Source organism: Balaenoptera ricei, chromosome 1 (genome assembly GCF_028023285.1).
Source record: "Balaenoptera ricei isolate mBalRic1 chromosome 1, mBalRic1.hap2, whole genome shotgun sequence".
NCBI classification, from domain to species: Eukaryota; Metazoa; Chordata; class Mammalia; order Artiodactyla; family Balaenopteridae; genus Balaenoptera; species Balaenoptera ricei.
Window position 1 is genome coordinate 12,708,966 of NC_082639.1, and position 22,237 is coordinate 12,731,202.

At 56.1% G+C, this 22,237-nt stretch overlaps 1 protein-coding gene across 7 annotated transcripts in view; it reads left to right on the plus strand.

Annotated features, from left to right (window-relative positions):
* Window positions 1-22,237, plus strand: part of CROCC (ciliary rootlet coiled-coil, rootletin) — a 48,529-nt gene that overhangs the window by 13,218 nt on the left and 13,074 nt on the right. For 5 of the 7 annotated variants that reach the window (XM_059914656.1, XM_059914608.1, XM_059914645.1 and 2 more), the window contains 19 exons: window positions 542-648; window positions 3,395-3,631; window positions 4,072-4,168; window positions 4,858-4,941; window positions 5,391-5,624; window positions 6,226-6,425; window positions 8,188-8,370; window positions 9,771-9,915; window positions 10,588-10,734; window positions 11,113-11,343; window positions 12,076-12,269; window positions 12,523-12,668; window positions 13,756-13,925; window positions 15,805-15,984; window positions 16,752-16,886; window positions 17,279-17,422; window positions 18,210-18,448; window positions 18,911-19,070; window positions 21,085-21,252. In XM_059914656.1, the coding sequence (XP_059770639.1) occupies window positions 542-648; window positions 3,395-3,631; window positions 4,072-4,168; window positions 4,858-4,941; window positions 5,391-5,624; window positions 6,226-6,425; window positions 8,188-8,370; window positions 9,771-9,915; window positions 10,588-10,734; window positions 11,113-11,343; window positions 12,076-12,269; window positions 12,523-12,668; window positions 13,756-13,925; window positions 15,805-15,984; window positions 16,752-16,886; window positions 17,279-17,422; window positions 18,210-18,448; window positions 18,911-19,070; window positions 21,085-21,252 (3,201 nt within the window). The remainder of the gene's footprint in view (window positions 1-541; window positions 649-3,394; window positions 3,632-4,071; window positions 4,169-4,857; window positions 4,942-5,390; window positions 5,625-6,225; window positions 6,426-8,187; window positions 8,371-9,770; window positions 9,916-10,587; window positions 10,735-11,112; window positions 11,344-12,075; window positions 12,270-12,522; window positions 12,669-13,755; window positions 13,926-15,804; window positions 15,985-16,751; window positions 16,887-17,278; window positions 17,423-18,209; window positions 18,449-18,910; window positions 19,071-21,084; window positions 21,253-22,237) is intronic. The other 2 variants (XM_059914625.1, XM_059914616.1) reach the window with 1 other exon arrangement.

Consider the following 22,237-nt stretch of genomic DNA (forward strand, 5'->3'; position numbering starts at 1 on the left):
CGAGGGGAATGGCCTATGGGGGTGGGGGAGGGGAGGGGGAGGGGGAGGGGAGGGGAGGGAGGGGGAGGGAGGGCCCTGCTGGTCAGGTGAGCCCTTTAGTAGAGGTAAATGGTTGTCATAATAATAGCCTTGATTAGCACATACCACGTGCCAGTGCCAGGCGGGCGATTTCTCCTCTGTTCCTCATAGTGACCATATGTGGAAAGTGCCATCAATCCTCCTTCTAAAGAGAGGTTGAATAGCTGCCCAATCATGCAGCTGGCTGGCAGCTGGGATGCAAACCTAGATGCCCGGCGCTTTCTGCCCTTCCTCGCTGCTGCTTGCAGTCCGTGGAGGCTTTGAAATCCAGCTCCCTTAGCCAGCAGGAGGCTTGAGCTGGTGACCGTACAGCTCCGACACAGCCCTGTATGCGGGCCCAGAGCCGGCCCACTGGGAGACCCCCCCCCCCCCCCCCGGCGACGGTGCCTCTGGGGTGGTCAGAGCTGGGGCAGAGTGGGCCGGCCCCCGCTCCAGCCCCTCACTCAGCCCCTCTGCCCTCCAGTCTTTCAACGCCTACTTCAGCCACGAGCACAGCCGCCTGCTTCTCCTGTGGAGGCAGGCTGTGGGGGCCCGACGGCTGCTCAGCGAGGTGAAGATGTCCACCGAGAGGTGAGGAGGCCTGGCCGGCGGAGGGGCGGCTCGGGGAGACGCTGCAGCAGCCGGGAGACAACCCTGCTTTTCACACTGAATTCAACGCAACTCAGTTGAACTTCGGTCCGACCCAAAACACCTACTGTGTGCAGGGCCCTACGGAGATGCAGAGGCAACTAGTAATAATTAACTCTTACCAAGATCATGGCAGTCACTTAGTATTTACTTAATGTACTTGCTAAATTGGCTATTTATGACCAAATGACTAAGGTTAAATACTAAATACTATTTGGTATTTACTAAATTTACCGTTTCCTAGTCATTACCAGTAAATAGTAAACGTTTACTAGGTGTTTGCTCTGAGCTAGGCTCTTTGTACATTTTATTTCATCTCATATCCACAGTGTCCCTGTGAGGTAGGAACTGGAATGATCCCCATTTTACAGATGAGGACACTGAGGCTCAGAGAGGTAGAGTGACCTTCCCAAGGTCACACAGCAGTAAGTAAGTGGCTGAATCAGGATTTGCAGTTCCTGCTTTTAATCTACTATGATATTCAGCTTCTGCTACCAAGGACCTTGCAACCTCTAGGGAATTCCCTGGCAGTCCAGCGGTTAGGACTCCACACTTTCACTGCCAAGGGCCAGGGTTCAATCCCTGGTGGGGGAACTAAGATCCCACAAGCCGTGTGGCATGGCAAAAAATTAAATTAAATTAAATTAAATTAAATTAAATTTTTTAAAAAAGGAACTTGCAACTTCTAGACTGAGGAAGTGAGTGGTCAGTGATGTGAAAGTGGAACAGAAAGGCTGTCCTGGATGCTCAGAGAACTGGGAGGGGTGGGGAGGTCAGAAAAATGCTTCATTGAGGAGGTGGAATTTGCTCTGACCCCAAGGGATGGCTGGGGTTTTAACTGGCAGAGCTGAGGGCACCCCAGGCAGAGGGAACAGCAGGAGCAAAGGCTTGGAGGTGCGAGAAAATGGCAGCCAGTGGGGTTGAAGCAAAAGGCAAGCGAAAGGAGGTCAGGTTGGAAAAGAGCCTCAAAGGCCTCCTGCCGCAGGGGACTTGGTCCTGCTTGATCTTTGGGCAGGTGAGGCTGCAGGGGGGCGAGCCTAGAGGCAGGCAGACCAATTTGTTTCCTTTTGTGCCTTAAACATTTGTTTGAGCGATGATCTTTTGTTGAGATCATCTACTATTCTCTCAGTATCCAAATTTCCAGTTGACTCATCAGTGTCACAGATGGTGTTTCTTCACTTTTTGTCTTTAAAATTGTTTGAATCAGGATCCATAGATGTTCACAAAGTGTGATTGGTTGATTTGTCTTCTAAGTCTCTTTTATTTGTTCAGGAAACCGGGACAGTTGTCGTTAGAGATTCCCACAGTCTGGATTCTGTGGTGTCCTTTACACCTTTGTCCCCTGTAAATTGGATGTTGGATTTAAGACTTGATCAGATTCAGGTTCGGATTGTTGTGTTTTGCTTTGTTTTGTTTTGACAAGACTTCTTCATAAGCGCCGTGTGTACTCTGCCATCAGGAGCCTCTGTCTGTGCGTTAGCAGCCCTTGACGCTCAATGCCAAGGTCCAGACATTGGTCAGAGGTTGCAAAATCGTGATTGTCTCATTCTGTCACTTCTTCATGTATTAACTGGAATTCTTCTATAATAAGGCACTTCCTCTTCTTACTGTTAGGTACCCAGTGGTACAGTTCATTCAGGAAAGGGGAGGATTTAACCTGTTTGATATATTTAAAATACGTAATTTTTAATTAGCATTTAAAATGTTAACATCTTGCTTTTGAATAACTCACACATGCACAAGGTTCAAATTTCAAAAGGGTGTATGGTGAAAACTCTTCCTGCCGCCTCTGACCCAGACACTCAGGCTCATTTGATACAAGCAAATACAGCAGATTGTACATTTCCCCCCCAGACCCCACTTTTCTTTTATACACTCTTGGGAGAATTTCATCTTTGCAGTTCTTTTTTTTTGGGGGGGTGCACACCACGCAGCTTGTGGGAGTTCCCCAACCAGGGACTGAACCCATGCTCCTTGCATTGGAAACGCAGAGTCCTACCCACTGGACCACCAGGGAATTCCCTTTTTGCAGTTCTCGAAGATGCTTTGTTCACCCAATAGTTATAGCTGGGAAGTGGTTCCACATCAGGCTCTAAAGAGCTTCCCCATTAGTTTTTCTTGGCTCCAAAGTATTCCATTGAAGGGATGTATCATGATTTTTTTAATAGCAGCTCCCTGCCGAGTTCCCTGGTGGCCTAGTGGTTAGGATTCCAGGCTTTCACTGCCATGGCCCGTGTTCAATTCCTGGTCTGGGAACTGAGATCCTGCAAGCCACGCGGTGGCCAAAAGAAAAAAGAAAAGGCGATAGCAGCTCCCTTTCGATAGATATTTAGGTTGCCACCAGTATTTCTTACATGAGCAAGGCTGCAGTGGATCCCCTTATACACAGTCATTTTCCTTGCGTTGGGGCACATCTGTAGGATAAATTCTGAGCGATGGAGTCAGTGGGTCATAGAACCTATCCATTTATAATTTTCAGAGTTCTTCTAATTGCCCTCTGTGTGGTTACACTCACCCTCACACCAGGAGTGTAGGGAGAGCCTGTTTTCCCGCAGCCTCACCTACACTGCATTATGTGACTTTTTGTCCCCAGTCTGATAGCGACAAATGGCATCCCACTGTAGTTTTAATTTACACTTGGGAGCCCACCCCCCCCCATCCCTTCCCCATCCTGTGTTCTCTCCACCAGGGACCTGCTGCAGCTGGGAGGGGAGCTGGCCCGGACCTCACGGGCTGTCCAGGAGGCGGGCCTGGGGCTGAGCACAGGCCTGCGGCTGGCCGAGAGCCGGGCCGAGGCGGCCCTGGAGAAGCAGGCCCTGCTGCAGGCCCAGCTAGAGGAGCAGCTGCGGAACAAGGTGCTCCAGGAGAAGGACCTGGCCCAGCTGCAGGTGCAAAGCAACCTGGACAAGGCTGACCTCAGTGCCAGGTGGGCGCCTGGAGGCACCACGCGAGGCAAACCTCCCCACAGAGTGTATGCCCGGAGATACGGGGAGGAGGGGGAGTCTGTTTAACAGGGACGGGCCCTTCCCCTGTGTGAGTTCAGCCAGTCTCCCCAGGCACCCCGTTTGGCAGAGGGGGGAGACGGAGGTTCAGAGGGCTCTTGCCCAGGGCACATCACGAGCAGTTCAGCCTCTGCTCCTGAGACCTAGACAAGTCCCACAGTGTTTTCCCGTGAGATAAAGCGGGTGGCCACCTCATTCTCATTTAGAGATGAGAAAGGAGAGTGACTTCAGGTCACATGGCAAGGGAGGCGAATCCTAGGGTCCCTGCCTCAGGTTTGGGGAAACATGAAGGACACAGAGCTGGTGGGTTTGAGCAGAAGCTGGGTGGGTCTCCCATTCACCTGTGTTGTTCCCCTACCTCCAGAGTGACTGAGCTGGCCCTGACAGTCGAGCGCCTTCAGAACCAGAATCTGGAAAAGGAGCAGCTCAACAAGGCCCTCACTGAGAAGCTTGAGGCCCTGGTGAGATGCAGGGCGGGGCGGGGGCACCGACCAGATCCATGGACACAGGCTGAGGGCTGGGTTGCTTGGGCCAACCCCAAGCATCCCACTCAGACTCAGTTTCACCCCCTCATTAATTGAGCACCTAGTGTGTGCCAGTTTAGTGTGAGCGCCTAGTGGGTGCCAGCTTTAGTGGTAAGCACATTCACCTCCTTTATCCCATTTCATCCTCTCAGCAGTTCTGTAGCATGATCCCCATTATACAGATGAGGAACCTGAGGCCCAAGGAGAAATACTTGTCCAGAGTCTCAGAGCCATTAAGCTGGGGAGTCAGGACTTGAACTCATGCCTGTGCCCTGCTAGCCCAGGGCTCTTTCTTTTGGAACTCAGCTGCCTCCCCACCAGAGGGACCCCTCTCAAGGGTACTGCCTGGGTTGGTCATCCTTCTGTGTGGGGTCTGGCCTGGGTTCTATGTCCAGCTCTCCTCCAATAGGCTGTGTGACCTGGGGCAGGACACCACACCTCTCTGGGCCTGGTCTGTTCAGTGAGGGCACTGGGGCCGCTGTGGGGTCTACCGAGCTGCTGGCCCCTGGGCATGGCCTTCGAGGCCAGCTGATTGGTGATAGTCCGGGGAGGGAGACGAAGGTGGGGTTTCTGACTAGGGTAGAGACCCTGACCGCTCTTTGCCTGTCTCCCCAACACCACTCTAGGAATCCCTGCGGCTCCAGGAGCAGGCGGCCCTGGAGACGGAGGATGGAGAGGGGCTGCAGCAGACCCTGAGGGACCTGGCACAGGTCCGGGAGCCGGGAGAGGCCAGAAGGGGTGGGAGCCCTGGGCAGGGCAAGGCAAGGCAGTCCTGGGCCACCACGTCCCCTGGTGGCCTTGAGCTGAACTGCAAGTGGTTGGGGGCCCTGGAAACCTAGGCTGCTGTTTAACACCCCTGCTAGCTCCGCCCAAACTCTGCCACCCCCTGCCCCCCACCCCGGGGGAGTTCCCTGTTGGAGAGGAGGCACTGCATGTTCCCTGCCCATCTGTGAGAAACGCTGAATCATGTCTCCCCAGTAAATGGGAGGCCTTACCTGGTGGGCTGAGGGCTGTGAGCTAGCGGAGGTGAGAAAGTGCTGCAGAGTTAGGGATGAAGCTAGACATGAGGACCCTGGTGGCCCCACTGCCTCCCGAAGCTTCTTGGCCCAACTAACACCGCAGCTCCCCTCCTCCTTCTGCCTCCCTAACCCACCCTCAGGCCGTCCTGTCAGACATGGAGAGCGGCGTCCAGTTAAGTGGCTCTGAGCGTACAGCGGCCGCGTCGGACGGCAGCCTGCGGGGGCTCTCGGGGGCCCGGACCCCGTCCCCACCGAGGCGCTCCTCGCCCGGCCGTGGCCGTTCCCCCCGCCGAGGCCCATCCCCTGCCTGCTCAGACTCCTCCACACTAGCCCTGATTCACTCCGCTCTGCACAAGCGTCAGCTGCAGGTCCAGGTAGGAAGGGGCCTGAGTGTCCTGGGGCGGAGCTCGAGTCCAGCGGGGAGGGGCTTGGGCAACCTTGGTCAGAGCCAGGGTCTTAGGGGAGGAGCCTGAGCATTCAGGGTAGAGTCAGAGCCTTGAGAAACAGCAGCTGAGTCAGGACCCATGGAGGTGGCTGAGAGCACTGGAGGAATCTGAGTCTAGAGTGGGAGGGGCTTGAGCTGCTGGGGGCGGAGCCCGGGATGGAGTAAGGGTCCTGGTATAGGAAGGGAGATGGGGTTCCCACACAGAGCCAGAGAGCCTTGGTGTGTGTTTGGGGTGGGGGGAGTGGTCAGAAGTGGGGGAGGGGAAGGAGTGTGCTTGGCGGTTTGTCTGGTGTCCTGGGGACTTAGGTTGCCTGGGACCCCAGGGAGATGGAGGCTCAGAGCCCTTGCAGAGGTCTCAGAAGGGTGGTGAGGGCACGATGCAGGGGAGTGGAAACTGAGTCTGGGGGCTTAGCTCCACTCTCCTGCCCCAGGCCTGGACCCAGGCCTAGGCCGCAGCATAGGCTGGTGTGCGGAGAGCGGGGAGGGAGCTTCGCAGGGCTCCCCTACACTCAGTGATTCCCATGCCACAGGACATTCGGGGGCGCTATGAGGCCAGTCAGGACCTCCTGGGCACCCTGCGGAAGCAGCTTAGTGACAGCGAGGGTGAGCGCCATGCCCTTGAGGAGCAGCTGCAGCGTCTTCGGGATAAGACCGACCGGGCTGCCCAGGCCCAGGAGGATGGGCAGCGCGAGGCCCAGCGCCTGCGCAGTGCCGTCGACCTCCTGAACAGGTGCCGGGAGGTCAGAGGTGGGGAGCCCAGAGAATAAGTCAGCGTCTGGGCCTAACGCCAGCCAGAGCCTGTGAACATGCGGATTTGCACTAATATGGTCATAACTAGCCGCATGTGTCTGTTCAAATGTAAACTAAGTAAACATTTACAAAAGTAAAAATTCGGTCCCTCAGTTGCATTAGCCACATTTCAAGAGCTAATAAGTAGGATATATGACTATAAAACATTTCCATCATCTCCAAGAGCTATATTGACACTGTTATTCTCGACTCTGTCTCTTGGAGATTTTGGAGACAAGAAATTATCCACTCTTAGCTGCCTGGTTGTTTTTGATTTTTTTGGTGCTTGTTTTTTGTTTTTTCTCTTTGTACATGTAACCACGTAATAAAAAGTTTGAAAAAATGGAGGGGGAAATAAAAAGATGGGACCTCCTCACAGCTTCCCCTGCTCATCCTAACCCCTCTTAACGCACTGGCTTTGCTTCCAGTTGTGTTTCCTGACAGTCGGTTTGCAAACCTTTCCAGTATACCTACTATGTGCTAGGCTTATTGCCAAGTGCTTCCTGTGTATTATCTCAATTAGTCTTCCCATCAAACTCATGCAGTTCACAACTGTTACTGCCCCGAGGTTGAGAGACTTGTCCAAGGTCACACAGCGACGTGGCTGGGGTAGGAATTGGGATTCAGGTCCATCTGACAGCAAAACCACTGCTTCCCATGCCTTGGAAGGAAAGGGGCTTTTTATGTAGTTGCATTCCCAGCGAACACCTCATTTTGCATTCTACTATTTTTCTTAATTTCATGTCGAATGCTTTTTTTTTTTTTAAACTTGGATAGAGTTTGACCCCCACCGTTTTATTTTTTTTGAAAATTTTAGTTATTTATTTTTGGCTGTGTTGGGTCTTCGTTGTGGTGCGTGGGCTTCTCATTGTGGTGGCTTGTTGCGGAGCATGGGCTCTAGGTGCGCAGGCTTCAGTAGTTGTGGCACGCGGGCTCAGTAGTTGTGGCGCACGGGCTTAGTTGCTCCGAGGCACGTGGGATCTTCCTGGACCAGGGCTCGAACCTGTGTCCCCTGCATTGGCAGGTGGATTCTTAACCACTGCACCACCAGGGAAGCCCATGTCGAATATTTTTTCCCACCTACCACCAGCCTTCGTATCTAATATATCAATATTTACAGGTTGCCACTTTGAGCGAAGGGTGGCGGCAGTGGAGGATATGATAGCGATCAGCCCTAAGCCTGAGCTAGAAACCCCTGCCTTGGAAGGAGCCTCCTCCCTCCCCTGCCCTGGCTACCATGTGCTGCTGGCCTGGACAGCAGGCAGTTGTGGGATCGGGACAGACCCAGCTCTACTGGGCCTCCCAGAATTGAGGGGCATAGGGTGCTGTAGGGGGCATTTCCTGGCCATGTGGGCTAGCAGAGCTAGCAGCAAAATTGCCCACATGTCTCAGGAACCTAGCCTGGCATCTTCACCTGGTGGGGTAGTTGGAGATAATGCCAGTGCCTCCATCCATTCCACTGGGCCTCCAAGTGGGCTGGTTGGGGGAGAAGGAAAGCTGAGTGCCCTATGCCGGGAAGCGTCAGCTCCAGGGAGACGTGGATGAAATGAGTGGGCCATGCTTAGGGGCAGGAAGGCTTTCTAGAGGCCGGGGCCTCGGAGGATGGGAGGATGTGGCTCCTGGCTAGGACAGCAGCACGGCCGTCTTCCCCGGTGGGAGTGGCCTCTGCATCCCCTTCAGCTCCCCCTCCCCTTGTCCTGCAGGGAGAAGGACAGCCTAGCCCACAGCCTGCAGGTGGCCCAGCAGCAGGCTGAGGAGCTACGGCAGGAGCGGGAGAAGCTGCACGCGGCCCAGGAGGAGCTGCGGCGCCAGCGGGACCAGCTGGAGGAAGAGCAGGAGGACACAGCCCAGGACAGTGCATGGACACGCAGGGAGCTCGAGCGCAGGTGAGTAGCTTCTGGCTTCCTGCCAGGGCCACTTGGATGGGCCATGGGGCTCCCGACTGTCCCTGGGGGCTAGGGAGTACTGACTGTGTCTTGGGCCTTCTACCGTCTCGAGGATCCTCATGGCACCCCTCTGCTATAGGGTCTTCTAACCAGACCCATTTCAGGAAACTGAGATTCAGGGAGGTTTAGTCATGTACCTGAGATCAGAGAACTGGTAGCAGGTAGAGTGTGGATGATGATAACAACTGGACTTGCCTGGTGGTCCAGTGGTTAAGGCTCTGCGCTTCCACTGCAGGGGGCGTGGGTTCGATCCCTGGTTGGGGAACTAAGATCCCACATGCCTCGTAGCACAGCCAAAAACCAAAACAAAACAAAACAAACTAATATAACAGTAGTTATATGAACTATATAGCATTAGTATTATTGTTCATTAAGTTAATTAACAATAATATTAATATAACATTAATATTTTTTAAATTTAAAGTTATAACAATAACATCAGTACTTATATTCCTAAGTACCAGGCATCATTTTAAGCACTTACATTCTCTTGTTTAACCTTCATGGTAACTCTGTGATGTGGGAGCTATTATTATCTCCATTTGGATGAGATGGATGGTGAAACTGAGGCACAGAGAGGTTATGTAACTTGCCCAAGGTCACACAGCTAGTTAGTGGAAGAGCCAGGATTTGAACCCAGTCATTGGGGCTTCAGAGTTAACCTCTTAACCACTTCACTATTTACTTCTCTGAGGCATTAGTAACAGTGATGTTTAGTACATTGTGGCAGTGGACATTATCCTTGTTTCTGAAGGCCCTTGGAGAGATATGTCAGGTACAATAAGGACACATATCCTTTTTTTTTTTTTTAAGGTTTTATTTATTTTTGGCTGCGTTGGGTCTTCGTTGCTGTGCGTGGGCTTTCTCTAGTTGCGGCGAGCAGGGGCTACTCTTCGTTGCGGTGCATGGGCTTCTCATTGTGGTGGATTCTCTTGTTGCGGAGCACGGGCTCTAGGCGCATGGGCTTCAGTAGTTGCAGCACGCGGGCTCAGTAGTTGCGACGCATGGGCTCAGTAGTTGTGGCTCGCGGGCTTAGTTGCTCTGTGACATGAGGGATCTTCCCGGACCAGGGGTCGAACTCGTGTCCCCTGCATTGGCATGCGGATTCTTAACCACTGTGCCACCAGGGAAGTCCCAGGACACATATCCTTTTCACAACGTCACGAGGCGAGCGTTACCCCATTTTGCAGATGTGAAAACAGGTCCAACAGTGGGCTTGGCTGTCCTTGTGGGTGAGGCTTCTGCCTTGGGCCTGGCCCCTGGCTGCTCCAGCATGTCTGGCTGTGGGAGACTCAGGGCAGGGGAGTGACATGGGGCACCCCCCACCCTCTGTCCCACAGCCATAGACAGCTAGAGCAGCTGGAAGTGAAGCGCTCAGGGCTGGCGAAGGAGCTGGTGGAGGTGAGGGAGGCGCTGAGCTGTACCACGCTGCAGCGGGACATGCTGCAGGCTGAGAAGGCCGAGGTGGCCGAGGCGCTGACCAAGGTGGGTCCCCGTTTGCCACACCGCCACAAACCCACCTCTACCCTAGGCCCCAGGCCTTCTCACTCTGGCCACAGACTGACCCCTATTTCAGGCTCACCTCTGACCCTGGCCACACACTGACCTCTGATCCCAGCCATAAGTGAACTGACCTTTAGGACTGGTCATATCCCTGCTTTTCCAGATGCTTCTGGGGCAGGGCCTGCAGCTCAGGTCATCCAGTCCCATCTCTGGACACAGGTCCTGGGGTCTGTGAGGGTTGGGGGCACAGTTCTTGGTCGGTGCCTGCCCTGCTGTCTGTGGTCTGGGCCCTGAGCAAGGCCGCCCTAGACCCCACTCTGGGGCACCCTCTGACCTCTGGCCGCGCCCCACAGTGGGAGCAGCTTCACTGGGCCTTGCACGGCTCTGGGTGCGCAGCAGCGTGGGCAGCAGGGCGTCTGCAGGGATTGTTTTTCTGTCTCATGTTCTATCTCCCTCCTCGTGTCCCCTGCCCTGTCTCTGGGGGCCCTGTCTCTCCGTGCCTCTTCTCGCCACCTCCCCACCTCCTGCCTCTCCCATTTCTCTGCCTTTCTCCCCATCTCTCCTTGTCTTTCCATGTCTCTGCACATCTTTTCCCATCTCTCTCCATCTCTCCCCGCCTGACCGTCTCTGGCCGCCCTGGTCCCGACCCTGCAGGCTGAGGCTGGCCGCGTGGAGCTTGAGCTCTCCATGACCAAGCTGAGGGCCGAGGAGGCCTCTTTGCGGGACTCCTTATCCAAGCTGAGCGCCCTGAACGAGAGTCTTGCCCAGGACAAGCTGGGTCTGAACCGCCTTGTCGCCCAGGTACGTTGTGTGCCAGCAGGCCCTCCTGCCTCGCCCATCTGTCCTGCCCACTCAGAGACCCCGCGGAGGCACCCCCAGGCCCAGCCTAGGCCCACACCCCGACAGCTCCCTGTACACCTCTGTCCCTCTGTCTTGTTGTTCCTTCTGTCTGTCTGTCTTCTCTCTCATGGTCTGAGAGAAAAGAAGCTCCATGGGCCCTTCCTTCCCCTCCTCCCCAGGGTCCGCATGCCCTAGGGCACCACCCCTTACCCCCAGGGAGCCTCCCGCGGGCTGGCTGTGATAGGTGGGTGGAGAAGGCATCCTTGGTCCTAGGTGGGACCTCTTCGGCCCATGAGGGCCTGGGCTCATCCGGTCACTCACTCCCACCTGGCCCCCCAGCTAGAAGAGGAAAAGGCAGCCCTGCTGGGCCGGCAGCGGCAGGTGGAGCAGGCGGCCGCCTCCGCGCGGGAGGGGCAGGAACAGCTGGTGCAGCTGCGGCTGGAGCAGGAGGCGGAGCGGCAGGGCCTGGAGGGCTCCCTGCGGGCGGCAGAGCAGGCCCGCGAGGCCCTGGAGCGCCAGCTGCCTGACTTGCACCAGGAGCGCTGCCGGCTGCAGGAGCGCCTGGCCCAGGTGGGTGTGTGTGGGCTCTGGGGAGCAGGTGGGGAAGGGATTCTAGGCTCCCGGCCTTTTGCATTCTGTCCTGGGGGACGTCACAGGCTCAGGAGCCCGCTTCCCGGCTGAAATCCAGCCGCACCTCTGCCAGCTGGGGGCCTTGAGCAAGCTACCCGACCTCCGCATGCCTCAGTGGCCCCACCTGTAACGTGGGGCTAATAGTTCGTATCACAAAGCGTTGTTCTGAAGAGTATACGGGGTAAGCACTTACAGAAATGAATCACCACTCAGTAAAGAGTAATGATACGGTAATCGGTAGCGAATTTTAGAACTGGAATCTTAGACTTGTTGGGAAATCATAGCTGGAAGGGACCTCAGGTGTCTGTCCTGGAGGGCCTGGCTTCGGGGAGGGGCCTCTAGGGAACAGACCACGCGGCGCCGGGAGCCAGGCTCTAGGTTCCCTTTCTGAGGCCTGCAGAGCCGCTCTCCTTTGGTTTGTTTTATACATTCAGCTTCTCTGGACATTTTGGGGTGCAGGAAGTGTTCGGTTGCTACGCAAACTAAGTGATGACCCTTATGTTTGCATGTGCGTGCGCTGCAGGTCCAGAGAAGGCGGTGATTTGTCCAGGTTCACACAGCACGTCAGGGTACAACCTGGGCTTGAACCTGGTCTCCTGCCTGCCAGGGCCGGGTCGGGCCCAGGGTTGGGGGATTCTGGGGGTGGTGCTCACGGTGCCTGGTGGGGGCCAGCTCTCCCGGCAGCTGAGCGGGCGGGAGCAGGAGCTGGAGCAGGCCCGGCGGGAGATGCAGCGGCAGACGGAGGCGTTGGAGCGGGCGGCCCGGGAGAAGGAGGCGCTGGCCAAGGAGCGGGCCGGCCTGGCGGTGCAGCTGGCAGCAGCCGAGCGCGAGGGCCGGACCCTGTCGGAGGAGGCCACACGCCTGCGGTAAGGCCTTGAGCTCTGCCCAGCCCACCCTGGGGGGTCTGGCGGAGCCACCCCGTGACCAGCCACGTCCCAGCACGGCCCTCAGGGGCAGTTGCTTAGGACCCAGGTCACCAGCTCATCTTAGCCGGGGCTCAGGCTTCCCCGGGGAGCGTGGGCATGGCTGGGCAGGTAGGCTGGCACCTGGCCCATGGCTGGCCACGCCCTGAGATTCACAGTGTCCTGGGGCCCGGGAGGCTGGGTCCCTGGGCCTCAGGGATCGTGCGTGCTGCAGCTTGGAGAAGGAAGCCCTGGAGAGCAGCCTGTTTGAGGTGCAGCGGCAGCTGGCGCAGCTCGAGGCCCGGCGGGAGCAGCTGGAAGCGGATGGGCAGGCCCTACTGCTGGCCAAGGAGACCCTGACCGGTAGGGGGGCCAGGGGTGAGGGGTGGGGAACCCCGGGCTCCAGCCCGGAGCTGGAGCTGTAACCTGTCGAGTTCTGGGGTCTCACCGAAGTTGGGATCACTGGCTTTGGGGTGCGGCTGACCTGGCTTCCAATCCAGCCGCTTTCCCAAGCCAGCCCCTTCCCTCTCTGGGCCACGGGTTCCTCATCTGACAGTTAGAGGTGATGAGGCCCACCTTCTGAGGCTTTGCCAGGATGAGGTGAGAAAAGCATGGCCTTGGCGCAGTGCCTGCCTCCGCAGCCAGCGGTGGCTGCTGTCTGTCGTCATCAGGGCGCTTAGAGACTTCTGCGTCTCCGCGGAGCCATCATCGCTGCTTTTCTGACGACTCTCATTCCCGCCCAGTCTCTGAACTCAGAGGTTTTTCTTGCTCAACAAACATTTACTAAGCACCTGCTTGGGCCGCGAAAATTAAGTTTTTCGTCCACGTCCACGTGAGCCAGACAGAACCAGGAAGGGAAATGCTGACAGTCTCTGGTGGACTTCCAACCCTGAGGATAGTTTTTAGATTGTCCCCTGTGGGGTGCACCCTCCGCCGGTCACATTAGTGCTGACAGTCCAGCAAGTATGCTTATGGCAGTCAGTCATTAAAGGTGATGCCTTATGGAAAGCTGTGCAGCCTTGGGAGGTTGCCTGTCTCCTCTGAGCCTCCGTTTCCTCATCTGTAAATTGGGGATAAGCTACGTAGGTGTGATGTGAAGCTGTGTTGTGCTCAGCCAGGTGCCTGCCCGTAGTAAGCACTCAATCAGTGATGGGGGTTCTCATGTTTTTGCTGTCCTCTCCATTTGGGGGGCCCTCCTCATCAGTCACTTCATCCTTTAGATGCCATTCCAGGTAGGTAGGGAGGGGGACAGGGCCACTGGGCCCATGCAGTTGATGGGGAAACGGAGGCCCAGAGAGGGCAAGAACATTCTCCAAGGGAACTCAGCTAGATACCGGTGGGCCCTCTCCCCTCTGGGATTTTGCCCACTTAGCTCACCTGGCCTGAGTCTGTTGGCCCACTGGGAGGGTCCGACCCAAGCTTGTTGCTCCTTTCCATCCCTTCTGTGCAGGGGAGTTGGCGGGCTTGCGGCAGCAGATAATAACTACAGAGGAGAAGGTCGCTCTGGACAAGGAACTGATGGCCCAGAAGTTGGTGCAGGCTGAGCGGGAGGCCCAGGCCTCTCTGCGGGAGCAGCGGGCAGCCCACGAGGAGGACTTACAGCGACTCCAGCGAGAGAAGGTTCAGGCAGCTGGGTTGGGGCAGGCGGTGGGGTGGGGGAGGGCTCTGAACCACTGTCTCTGTCTCCTCTGGGACCTCAGGCGAGTCATCCTTCTCACTCTGCCTCAGTGAAATGGAACTTCATCTCTGTTTCAGAGGCTCTGGGGGCAGCTGGGAGGATCCATCGGGGACCACTCCTTATCAAACATGCAGATTCCCAGGCCCCAATCTGGTCCAGCCCTGGTGATCCTGGTGCAGGGGGTCCACAACCATATTTGGAAAATGCTGATCTAATGTAGAGTCGGAAAGCACTTTAATTTGCTAAGAAGTGCAGTTTGCATATGAAAGATCACTCGGGGGACCAGAGCACATAGAAAGGCGAGGGGCCAGGTCACCAAAAGACAGAACAGAAGTACCTAAGAACACTGGCTCTGGAGTTACATTGCCTGAGTTTCAACCTGATCTTGGTCAAATGCTGGTTATGTTACCTAAGGTCTCTGTGCCTTCATTTCCCCATTAAAAAAAAAAAAAAAAAATTATTTATTTATTTGGCTGCACTGGGTTTTAGCTGCGGCATGCGGGATCTTCGTTGCCACATGCGGGATCTTTTTTTTTTTTTTTTTTTGAGTTGCAGCATGCGGAATCTTTAGTTGCGGCATGTGGGATCTAGTTCCCTGACCAGGGATCGAACCCAGGCCCCCTGCATTGGGAGCGCGGGGTCTTAGCCACTGGACCACCAGGGAAGTCCCCCATTTCCCCATCTTAACGATGGGGATAATGATAGTATAATTTATGAGGATGAGGTGAGATGATCCTTACAAAGAGCTTAACATAGAGACTGGCACTTTGTAAATGCTCCATAATTGCTGGTTGTCATTATTATTATTGTACTGAGATACTCTCCAGAGTGGGCCTCTGGCAGGGGACCTGAGTCACTCATCTTGGACGGGGCTGCCTCTGACAGAGGTTCAGGCTGTGGCTCCTGACACCAGGGGGCGCCATTCACCTTGTACGTAGTCTTCTTGGATTTGTGGATAGAATCACACTTCTCCAGCAGGTGGCGACAGAGCATTTGAAGCAGAGAGTATTTTCACACAGCTGTTAGGGACTAGTGCTGGGGCCAGGCACCTCCCTCAGACCCCAAGTGGGCTCTGCCTGTGGGTTGTACCCACCCAGTACCCAGGGAGCCAAACTCCTGTGCCTTCCCTCAGTCTCCCTGCACCAGCAGACTCAGCCTCTTAATGTCACCATACCTGTACTCTTCTCTCCAGCTATTCCGCCACCCCCAGACCCATGCCCTCTTATTGCTCACAGCCGACCCAACTCCCCTCTACCCCAACCCCCAATCCTGGTCCCTCTTCCGCAAGCTCTGAACAACCCGCTATTCTAAAATTCAGATTGCTCCTTGTCACTCTGGCTTGAGGCTCTGCCGTCCCAACTGTCCTGAAAATCAGGTCACCCCTCCCTAAAGCCCGCTGGTCTGGTCTGGCCTGGCTGCTGCCTGTGGCTCTGGCCCCGTCCTTCACCATGTGCCCCTCATAGTCCAAGCTCCAGTGACCTTAAATATCACAGTTTCCCTGTTCGTCATGTTTCCTCTTTCCTCCGAGTCGTCTCCGGGGCTGTACTCTGGCCTGGGGTTCTTTTTCTTTTCTCTCTGCCTGACTGACGGCTGCTTGTTTCCTCCAGGAAACATTCTCTGACCCCTTACCCTCCTCCCCCCGCCCACCCAAAGGCCAGGCCGTTGCTGCTCCTGGCATGTCCCCATCACGGCCCTCATTATCACCCCCCCCACCTTGTAGTTCCCTGATCACCTGCCCCGCGGCCCTTGCTGCCCCGAGGTTGGTGAGGGGCTGTCTGGGCCCAGCCTCGTGGGTCACGTGCACCTGGGCCTGGCCCCCAGGAGGCGGCATGGCGGGAGCTGGAGGCAGAGCGGGCCCAACTGCAGAGTCAGCTGCAGCGGGAGCGGGAGGAGCTGCTGGCCCGGCTGGAGGCCGAGAAGGAAGAGCTGAGCGAGGAGATCGCCGCCCTGCAGCAGGAGCGTGACGAGGGGCTCCTCCTGGCCGAGAGCGAGAAGCAGCAGGTTCGTGAGCCCTGGTGCGGCCTCCACTGCTGCCTGAGGGGCCCCTGTTCTGGGGCTGGTCCCCGCTCAGCCACCCAGCAGCTAGGAGCTAGGAGTCCTTTTCTGGGCCTCGGTTTCCTCGCCTTCAGGATGGGGGAGTTCAAGGGGTGTTTGTGAAGCGTCGCTGAGACCCCTGCCCAGCGAGCGGGCCCGGCACGTGGTGGGAGCTTACTGAGTGGCAGCCACAGTCATGACACTGTGAGCGTTGTTCCAGAAAAGCTGACCCACATTCTCCCATCCCTCCTCCCACCCCAGGCTGGGCATGGCGTCCCCATGACCGCCTCTGAGCAGTCCCCGCGAAGCCCACATGCAGCAGCTGACCCTCCTCAGAAAGAACTAACTCCTGACTTTCCCATAATGTAATGGAGACAGGGCAGACTGCGTCCATCTCCTCTCCTCACCTGCTGCGTCACCCTGGGCAAGTCACTTTACCTCTTTGAGCCTCAATAGCCTCATCTGTAAAATGGGAATAATGAAAGGCCCTGCTTCAGGATGTGAGATGTCTGAGTTGTGTCTGTGTCCAGGTTATTGTTACTGCTGTTGTACCCTTTCCTGGGGCTGCCGAGGGGGTGAGCCTGCACCTCTGCCCTGGCTCCACCTGTGGTGGCCCAGTCAGGTCCCCGAGCCCTCGGTGGGCACATTTCTGAGGCCAGCGTGGGGGAAAGGCCCAAGCATGCCCCCCAAGACCGCCCAACACCCCGAGCCCTTTGCTCCCTGCCTCTGCCCAGGCCCTGTCCCTGAAGGAGTCCGAGAAGACGGCGCTGTCGGAGAAGTTGATGGGGACACGGCACAGCCTGGCCGCCATCTCCCTGGAGATGGAGCGACAGAAGCGCGACGCTCAGAGCCGGCAGGAGCAGGACCGGGTAGGCCAGGCGGGGCGGGCGGGCCTCCATCTGAGCCGGGGTTGGGGATGGGGGGACACAGCCCTGCCCGAGGGGGAGACGTGGCTCTGCCCTGGGGGCAGCGTCCAGGCTGTCGGCGGAGCTTCACCCTTCCTTGGGAGTCCCCATTGGAGGGAGGTGGCACAGCTCTGCCCTGTGAATCCCCTAGTCTGAGGCAGAGACCGGCTACATGCATAGCACTTGCCAGGCATCAAGGGATCAGTAGAGGGCCCGGCAGGCCAGCGTGAGGGGCCTAGTCTAGAGCCGCAAATGGACAGTTCAGTTGGTGCAGCTGGGATCAGTGGCGGTGGGGGTTGGGAGTGCGGTGGAGGAGGACACGGCAGTGCCAAGTCTCAGGAGCCCGTGTGTCCTAGAGCACCGTGAATGCCCTGACGTCCGAGCTGCGGGACCTGCGGGCCCAGCTTGAGGAGGCTGCCGCGGCCCATGCGCAGGAGGTGAAGAGGCTGCAGGAACAGGCCCGAGACCTGGGCCGGCAGCGGGAGTGCTGCCTGCGTGAGGTGAGCCGCCTGCCCGTCCACCCACCCGCTTCCTCCTAGGCAGTGCAGCCTAGACGCCGCTGGGGACCCAGAAGCGTGCATTCGAGGACAAAGGAATGCATGAAAGGAAGCAGGCGGCAGGCGTTTATTAAGTACCTGCTGGGTATGTGTGGGACTTGGGCTCTCACAGAGAGGCTGGGCTGGGCGTCCCTGCCCTCTTGAGGTTGATCCACAGGATGATCTTTTTATTTATTTTATTTTATTTATTTATTTTCTGGCTGTATTGGGTCTTCATTGCTGTGCACAGGCTTTCTCTAGTTGCGGCGAGCGGGGGCTGCTCTTTGTTGTGGTGCGCGGGCTTCTCACTGCGGTGGCTTCTCTTGTTGAGGAGCACGGGCTCTAGGCAGGCGGGCTTCAGTAGTTGCAGCATGCAGGCTCAGTAGTTGTGGCTTGTGGGCTCTAAGAGCGCAGGCTCAGTAGTTGTGGCGCGCCGGCTCAGTTGCTCCGTGGCGTGTGGGATCTTCCCGGCCCAGGGCTTGAACCCCTGTCCCCTGAATTGGCAGGCGGATTCTTAACCACTGCGCCACCAGGGAAGTCCCACAGGATGATCTTGATTGATGTTTATTTCAGGCCAGAGCACCGCTGACTCCAATATGCTTTGCCCCAAATCATAACTCACACCTGCAGTCCGAGCCGCTGCAGAGGGATGGGGCAGGTGCCCCGTGGCCAGGGAGACGGGAGTGGGCTCCTTTCCACCCAGCTTGAGTGGGGCCCGACCCCCATATGTGGACCCCCGCTGTCCTCACAGGCAGAAGAGCTTCGGACCCAGCTGCGCCTGCTGGAGGATGCCCGCGACGGGCTGCGGCGGGAGCTGCTGGAGGCCCAGCGCAAGGTGCGTGAGAGCCAGGACGGCTGTGAGGCCCAGCGCCAGGAGGCGGGCGAGCTGCGGCGCAGCCTGGGCGAGGGGGCCAAGGAGCTCGAGGCCCTGAGGCGGTCCAACGAGGAGCTGCGGGTGGCCGTGAAGAAGGCGGAGAGCGAGCGGATCAGGTGGGGTGACACGGGGGGCCCAGCCCCCAGCCCTTCACCGAGCCTCATCCTTCATTCGCACTGAATCTCATCCCAGGAACTAACTTCACCCCGCAAGGTTCTGGGGAAATCGCACAGATGGGGAGTCTCTGCCCTCGAACCAAGCCCAGACTTGGTTTGTTTTAGGTGACTGTCCTACCTGAAGGAAGGGGAATGGTGGTTGCAGGCAGCGTTGGGTCCAGACTCTGACCTCACCCACTGGCATCACCCTGGAGACTAGCGTGTGTTGCTGGTCCACCTCTCTCAGCTGAGGTCCCCAGCTCAGGAGAGGGCCACTTTGCAGGCAGCACTTGGGGCACCTCTAGGCCAAGAGCCTGCCAGACCCACTCCGGGAATCAGGGGAAGGGACCTTTGTGTAGGGCCACTCACCTACTCTTCCAGGACCTGGGGCTACCTCTGCCCTCTGCCCTCTGCCCCCTCCAGCCTGAAGCTTGCCAATGACGACAAGGAGCAGAAGCTGGTGCTCCTGGAGGAGGCTCGGGTGGCTGTGGGCAAGGAGGCTGGCGAGCTGCGGGCCGGGCTGCAGGAGGTGGAGCGCTCACGGCTGGAGGCTCGGAGGGAGCTGCAGGAGCTCCGGCGGCAGGTACCCCGCTGGGCCACAGCACCCCCTTTCAGGAGCCGAGGTCTCTCATAGGTAAAACCAGGGCCTTGAACTATAACAAGGCTTGTTACCTAACCTTGGTATTAATGGATGGGCTTTGAGGAATCCTCAAACCCTGAAACCGTGTGTTTGTGTGTGCGTGTGTGGATACAGTTGTGTTCACACTCGCTCACATTTCTCCAAAGACTGGGTCTGGGGCTCTTATCCAATTCTCAAAGGAATCTGTGAACAACAAGAGGTGCAGATCCCGTGAACTAGGTCAGGAGCTGGCAACCTTTTTTTGTAAAGCGCCCAGTAGTAAATATTTCTAGCTTTATGGGCCTTACGGTCTCTGTTGCAGCCACTCAACTCTGCCATCATAGGGAGGAAGCAGGTCTGGACGGTACCTACATGAGTGGAGTGTGTTCCATTAAAACTTTGCTTATGGACATTGAAATTTGAATTTTATATACTTTTTTTATGATTTAAAAAAATTATTTAGGCTGCATTGGGTCTTCACTGCTGCGTGCGGGCTTTCTCTAGTTGCGGCGAGCAGGGGCTACTCTTCGTTGCGGTGCGTGGGCTTCTCATTGCGGTGGCTTCTCTTGTTGTGGAGCACGGGCCCTAGGCGCGTGGGCTTCAGTAGTTGTGGCACGTGGGCTCAGTAGTTGTGGCTCGCGGGCTCTAGAGCGCAGGCTCAGTAGTTGTGGCGCACGGGCTTAGTTGCTCCGTGGCATGTGGGGTCTTCTTGGACCAGGGCTCGAACCTGTGTCCCCTGCATTGGCAGGCGGATTCTTAACCACTGTGCTACCAGGGAAGTCCCCTGAATTTTATATACTTTTCATGTGTCAAAAATATTCTTATTTTACTTTTCTTTCAACCATGTAAAAATGAGCCATTTTCAACTATTTAAAAATGTACAAACCATCCTTAGTTCAAGCCCTTACAGAAGCAGATGACTGGTGGAATTTGGCCTGCAGGATTTTGGCCTGCAGTTTGCAGAGCCCTGAACTAGATGATTTCCAAGCCCATCAATAACAGCAAGCATTTAACAAGTGCCTGCTGTATACTGGGCACTGCCCGGGAGACTGAGGGCTCAGGCTTTCCCGCTCTAGAAGACCGGCAGAACAGGAAACAGCCCCCTTTGGCACCCAGGCCCTGCCTCCCCAGAGATATTGCAGCCTGAATAACAAATCCCCTCCACCTCCCACCAATGTACCCCTCTACCTGGGCCCCCTCCCGTTGGGCTGAAGTCCTGGGAAACATCAAGAATCCCTGAAAGGAACTGTGTGCCAGGCTCTTGCTGGGTGTTTTGCGTGCTATAGCATGTTTTCATATTCCCTTTGCTGTAGCACTGTGGGGTAAGTAGGCCTCACCCCCCCACCTGCTCCTGTGGGGAAATAGGGGCCTAGAAACATACCTTTGATTCTGCTTGTCTGAGATCAAATCCCAGTCTGCTGCTTATGAGCTGTGTGACTTTGGGCAAGTCTCTTCACCTCTCTAAGCTTTCGTCTTCATGTCTGTTAAAGAGGGATAATGTTAGTACCTACCCCGTATCAATGAGTTAATATGAGCGAAGTGCTTAGAACAGAGCTAGACACATGGTAAACACTCCATAAAAGTTAGGCATCATCGTAGAGGTGAAAAGTGACCCAGAGTTCCTGCCCTGCAGAACTCCTAGGAGTTCAACACCCCTTACCCCTACTCTCCATGATAGGTAGTTATGATTAGGTGGTACATTGAGGTCATTGGTGCCCAGGTGCCTGGCGTGGCTCAACCAGGGTGGAGTTATCAGGGGCAGGCTCCCAGTGGATTGGGGTGGTGTTCAATGTATGTGTCCCTAGAGAGTGGGTCCCAAATACCTTCTGTGCCCGGTTTGGACTGGGCAGGGTATAGGGGCAGAGCTGAAAAGGCTGCCATTGGAGCCTGCGGGCAGTCTCCAATACCCTGGGCTAGAAGGGGCTGTGGGTGCTGAGAATGGGTCCTAGGTCCCGCCTGTGTCCACTCTTTCTCACAGATGAAGATGCTGGACAGTGAGAACGCCAGGCTGGGTCGGGAGCTGGTGGAGCTGCAGGGCCGCGTGGCACTGGGCGAGAGAGCAGAAAAGGAGGGCAGATGGGAGGCCCTGGGCCTCCGACAGAAGCTGCTGAAGGGCGAAGCCAACCTGGAGGCTGTGCGGCAGGAGGTAACTAGATGGTGGGCAGACTGCCTGGAGGAGGAGGATCCTCGGAGGCAGTCAGGCTGCCCTGGGCCTTCTCCAGTGAGAAGCAGGCGGGGACTCCAATGCTGGAGTCATTCTGCGAGATCACTGCCTAGGACTGGTCCCTGTTCCCCACTCCTTGAGATTCTTCCCCAGGTATAATAATAACAATAATAACAACTGCAAGAACTGTGTAGTGGGGGTGGGGGGAACTTTGTAGACAGAATCTTGTTTGATTCTCCCAGCAGCCTCATGATGTAGGTATGATTAGCCCCGGTTTACAGAGAGAACCAGACACTGGGGCTCAGAGAGGTCAAGGGATCTACTCAAGGTCACACAGCCACCCAGGTCTGTCAGACTCCAAAGCCTACACTCTTTTCACTCTGTGTTTTCTGGCAGTGAATCTACTGTGTGACCTTGACTAAATCACTCAACCTCTCTGTGCTTTAGAGCATTCATGGGATAGGGGCTAGTACAGCAGGGGATGTATACCAGGTCCCTGTGTAGGTCTTGTCATCCAGGAGGTGTTCCATAGATGGTTTCCAGTGAAACTGATGACCGTGAGAGGTTGACTCATTCTCTGAGCCAGAGGGGTATGTGTGAGTGTGTGTGACCATGCACTTCACTGGTAAATAATTTTTTAGTACCTCCCCTCATTGTGTGATTTATTGATAAATTATGTGTACTGAGAGGCAGTGTGGCCTAGTGGTTAAGAGAAAAGGCTCTGGAGCCAGGGTGCCTGGCTTTGAATCCTAGCTCTCAGTTTACTAGCTGTGTGGCCTCCAGCAAGTTACATAACTGCCCTGTGCTCAGTTTCCTTATCTGTAAAATGGAGATGATTTATAGTGGTAATTAGAGTTGATTTTTTTGAGGGGAAAGTACTTAGTGCCTGGCACTAATAATTCCTATCTATGTAAACATTAGCTGTTAGCATATTACTAATAAACTGTGTACACTGCAAGGCATATAC